We start from the raw sequence: 3,421 nt of genomic DNA on the forward strand, positions 1-3,421 counted from the left end.
TAGAGGGGCAGAGTTGAACAGCTACTCACAGTGTTGTCCAGGGCTGGGGACTAGTCTGTTATTGACAACCTTCTCCTTCAATCCCACCCCCTCTGATTGTGACCAAAGCTGGGCTCATCTCACTCTGTAAGATCAAGGTTATTCTCAGGACGTCTAATATGCCCTGCGGGCTCATGACTGTGATTTGGTAAAGCTGCCAGCCCTCAGGGGACAACTGAGTTTATGCCCAGACATGTGTCCAGGACCTCTGGGCAATTTGTGGTTTGGTTACTAAGTAAAAATGTCCCAAAGGCAAATCTCAAGTTCAAGAAGCAACAGCCTAAGAAGAATTGGATAATGACAAAAACACCATTAGTCCATTCAGCTGTGAGTTCCATTGATAGAAAGTTAGTTCATTGCTTTTATGTAATTTGGGTACTATTTCTAGCAGATGTACCATGCAGAGTTATGGTTAAGATAAGGATGTGGTTTGTTGTTTTACTAATGCTACAACTTTTAACGTCTCCTCTTCTTGGAATTGCCCAACAATTACTGTTATTTTTTTCACAGATTTCAAGCTCCCACTGTGAGAAGGAGTAAAGTAGAAAACCTTTGCAATAGGACATGTAAGAATATTTGCAGTGTCGCTTAGTCGACTGGTGCCCATGCAGTACCTTTTATGTGCCAGGCACTGTAGTTGGTACTGAAACAGGTACTATCTCCAAAGCAACTACCACATCCACTCCCAGGAGCTACTTCTGACTCACAGAGACCACATAGGGAAGGGCAGAACTACCACGGCGGGTTTCTAAGGCTCTACATCATTACCAGAGCAGAAAGCCTCATTTTTCTCCTGGGGAGCAGTTGGTAGGTTCGAACCACCCACTTGCAGTTAACAACTCAACATGAAACCCACTATGCCATCGGGCTCCTAGTTAGTGTATAAACTCCCATAAGCCTCGGTTGGTTATTAATTGCTTGGCTCATTTTCTTAAGATGCAGAGTGTGCATGTGTATTACTACGTAATGATACACAGTGAGCTCAGACCTGTCCAACAACACCACTTTCCTTTTCAGGAAACTTTAGAAGTAAGGGAGACAGAAGACCCTGGATTTCTGAAACATGTCATCAGCATTTTTTCCTCATCCCTTATCCAGCCCATATTTTGGTACTACCTAATTTAGTTTTGAATTTTAAGCAGGAAGTAATACCCTTAATAATTATGGGTATTATAGCTAATTAGGTGTTGGCCATATAAACTGATTTTCTCTAAAAGTACAGGTCCTCAGAGCCCAGCAGATGTTCCACAAAGACAATACATTTCCACTAATAAGAATCACTACCAAGGCCATTACAATATGGTCTCAATATTGCTACCAAGTCTTGTGGACTTGACTGGCCTATGTACAATTGAAAGGGTTCCTCATGCCATGCCTTCTGCATGCCTTCTAAGAATGAACTCTCACCGTGTTGTCTCTAGGAAATAGCCTCTATAGGCAAGGGCTGATGCATCAGAAGCTTGCTTGCTTGCTTGCTTTCTGCCCAATGGCTGGATATAGCTACTAAGTCACTCAATCAACAAGTAAGTGGCAAGCGTGTGAAGGAAAAATGAACTGGAGATAACAATTTGAACTCCCCATCTTCACTTTTTCACCGATTCTCTAAACTTGGCATCCTTAAAGGCCAGGACTACATTTCTTGCTTTGCAACTTCCGAGGGAGTCCATGATGACCAACTAGGTTAGGGAAGCTTGTTTTTATTGCTCTCTTCTAATAAAAGTTAAGATAAGGTTATCTAAAATGGGAACAGGCTACCTTGGAAGGTGCCACTGCTATTAATGTTCTGTGAAGTTTTTCGCTAGCGTTTTCCTGCTATTTATGACTGGAGCTGCTAAGGACTTGTGAAGGACAAGTGTACAATACGTACATAACCCAAGGCTTTAAGCTGAGTGAGAGGCAGGAATGGATTCGTGTCATTCTCAAGCTGCTAGAAGCTCTAGCACCGGTACTCCTTTCTCCTCCCATGAGCTACTTATCTCCCTCCCTTGTTTCCCCTGGAAAGACATTTTCGTATAGAATAATGAGCCTGTGACTGGTAAGCAAGTATTCAGCGAGTCACTCAAACAAACAAACATACACACACACACAAACACACAAGCAAAGACACGTTTAAGCGATCTGTCACACCCAGAGTGTTACCTTGTGGACTCCTGCTTGTAGATGTCGATGATATTTTCCACCAGCAGATTCCGCTGAAGTCCGTACACCCCATGTCTGTCCAAAACCACCTCGTGTCTGCAGGATGGGCAGCGGAACCGGCCCCCTGACGCCACGGTGCTGCCTCCTCTGGTGGGCAGGTACGGGTTAGAGGCCTGCTCTTGCCAGACAAGAAGTGAGGGGTTGAGTAGAAAGAACCACAGGGAGCTGTTCTGAGACCTTTGTCTCGCCGTCCATCACTACAGACAACTTCGTTTCTACTTTCATCTCAGCCCGAAGATAATTTCTCAGGGCCTTACCAGCCACTGGTTCTAAAATACAAGGCCAACATTTCTTCATAGGAAACTACGTGTACTATATCTATGTTTTTTTCCTAAGATGCTCTTCCATCCAAAGTGTCATAACCGTAGATATCATCCAGAAATTTCAACATTCATGTTTTGGATAGTAATTTGTTTACATTTTTGAACCACATTTGGTAATTTAGTTTTTTTAAAAAAACAAATGGTTCTTAGTATTGAAATAAAACTAGAATCGGGCATATGGAGGAGGCTGAGAGCAAACCACAAAAGCCAATCACTGGAAAACATGAGCTTTTCTTGAAAACAAATGCATCTTTTAAAGCTTCCTAAAGGAATTTTTCTCGATACTAAGCATTTGATTCTGAGAGGAGACGATCTTTACCACTCTCCAGATTTCCGAACAAACCTACCTGGAAGATATCACTGGCGCATTTCCTGCACAGGTTATGCTGACAGGGGAGAATGACCACAGGCTTCGTGAACATCTCTAAGCAGATGGGGCAGATGAGTTGCTTCTCCAAGTTATCCATGGTCTGCTGCTCTTTGGAAAAAGACTTGTAGTTCAGAGACGCGCTCATCTCCTGGCCGTTGGGGTGTGCTGCAGGGAAAGGGCGATCCAGATGAGTTTCTGCAAGGGTTTCCTGGAAACAACTCCAAGGATTGTGTGATCAGGTATCCTCAGCGTTTCGTTCCGAGGCAGACATTGTTTCAGGTCCCAGTTCAGAGTGGGTGCCTGAGCTGTTTTTAGCTGCCAGGGGTCACGTGGTGGTGGCTGTCTTGTCCATATAAGCCAGTGACAGGGAGATAGATTCTGACAGGTGACAGAGAGCGGGAGTCAACATTCCTGCCCCAGGAGAAAAGAGAGTGGGTGGGAAGGGGGATTACAAACCCCTTTTAGACAGGGGTTATAAGGAGGAGGAGGT

General features: G+C 44.2%; 1 protein-coding gene across 5 annotated transcripts in view; it reads right to left on the minus strand.

Moving 5' to 3' along the window:
- The window catches only part of TRIM55 (tripartite motif containing 55), an 81,585-nt gene extending 78,364 nt beyond the window's left edge, over positions 1 to 3,221 (minus strand). For 3 of the 5 annotated variants that reach the window (XM_045287436.1, XM_004697540.2, XM_045287434.1), the window contains exons 1-2: positions 2,909 to 3,221; positions 2,179 to 2,351 (exon numbers count right to left, since the gene is read on the minus strand). In XM_045287436.1, coding sequence (XP_045143371.1) covers positions 2,179 to 2,351; positions 2,909 to 3,076 — 341 coding nt within the window. In that variant the 5' untranslated portion in view covers positions 3,077 to 3,221. The remainder of the gene's footprint in view (positions 1 to 2,178; positions 2,352 to 2,908) is intronic. The other 2 variants (XM_013007204.2, XM_045287439.1) reach the window with 1 other exon arrangement.
- Between the last annotated feature and the right edge of the window lie 200 nt (positions 3,222 to 3,421).

Source organism: Echinops telfairi, unplaced genomic scaffold, assembly GCF_000313985.2.
Source record: "Echinops telfairi isolate 266 unplaced genomic scaffold, ASM31398v2 ScPeMD7_1;HRSCAF=3_0, whole genome shotgun sequence".
NCBI lineage: Eukaryota > Metazoa > Chordata > Mammalia > Afrosoricida > Tenrecidae > Echinops > Echinops telfairi.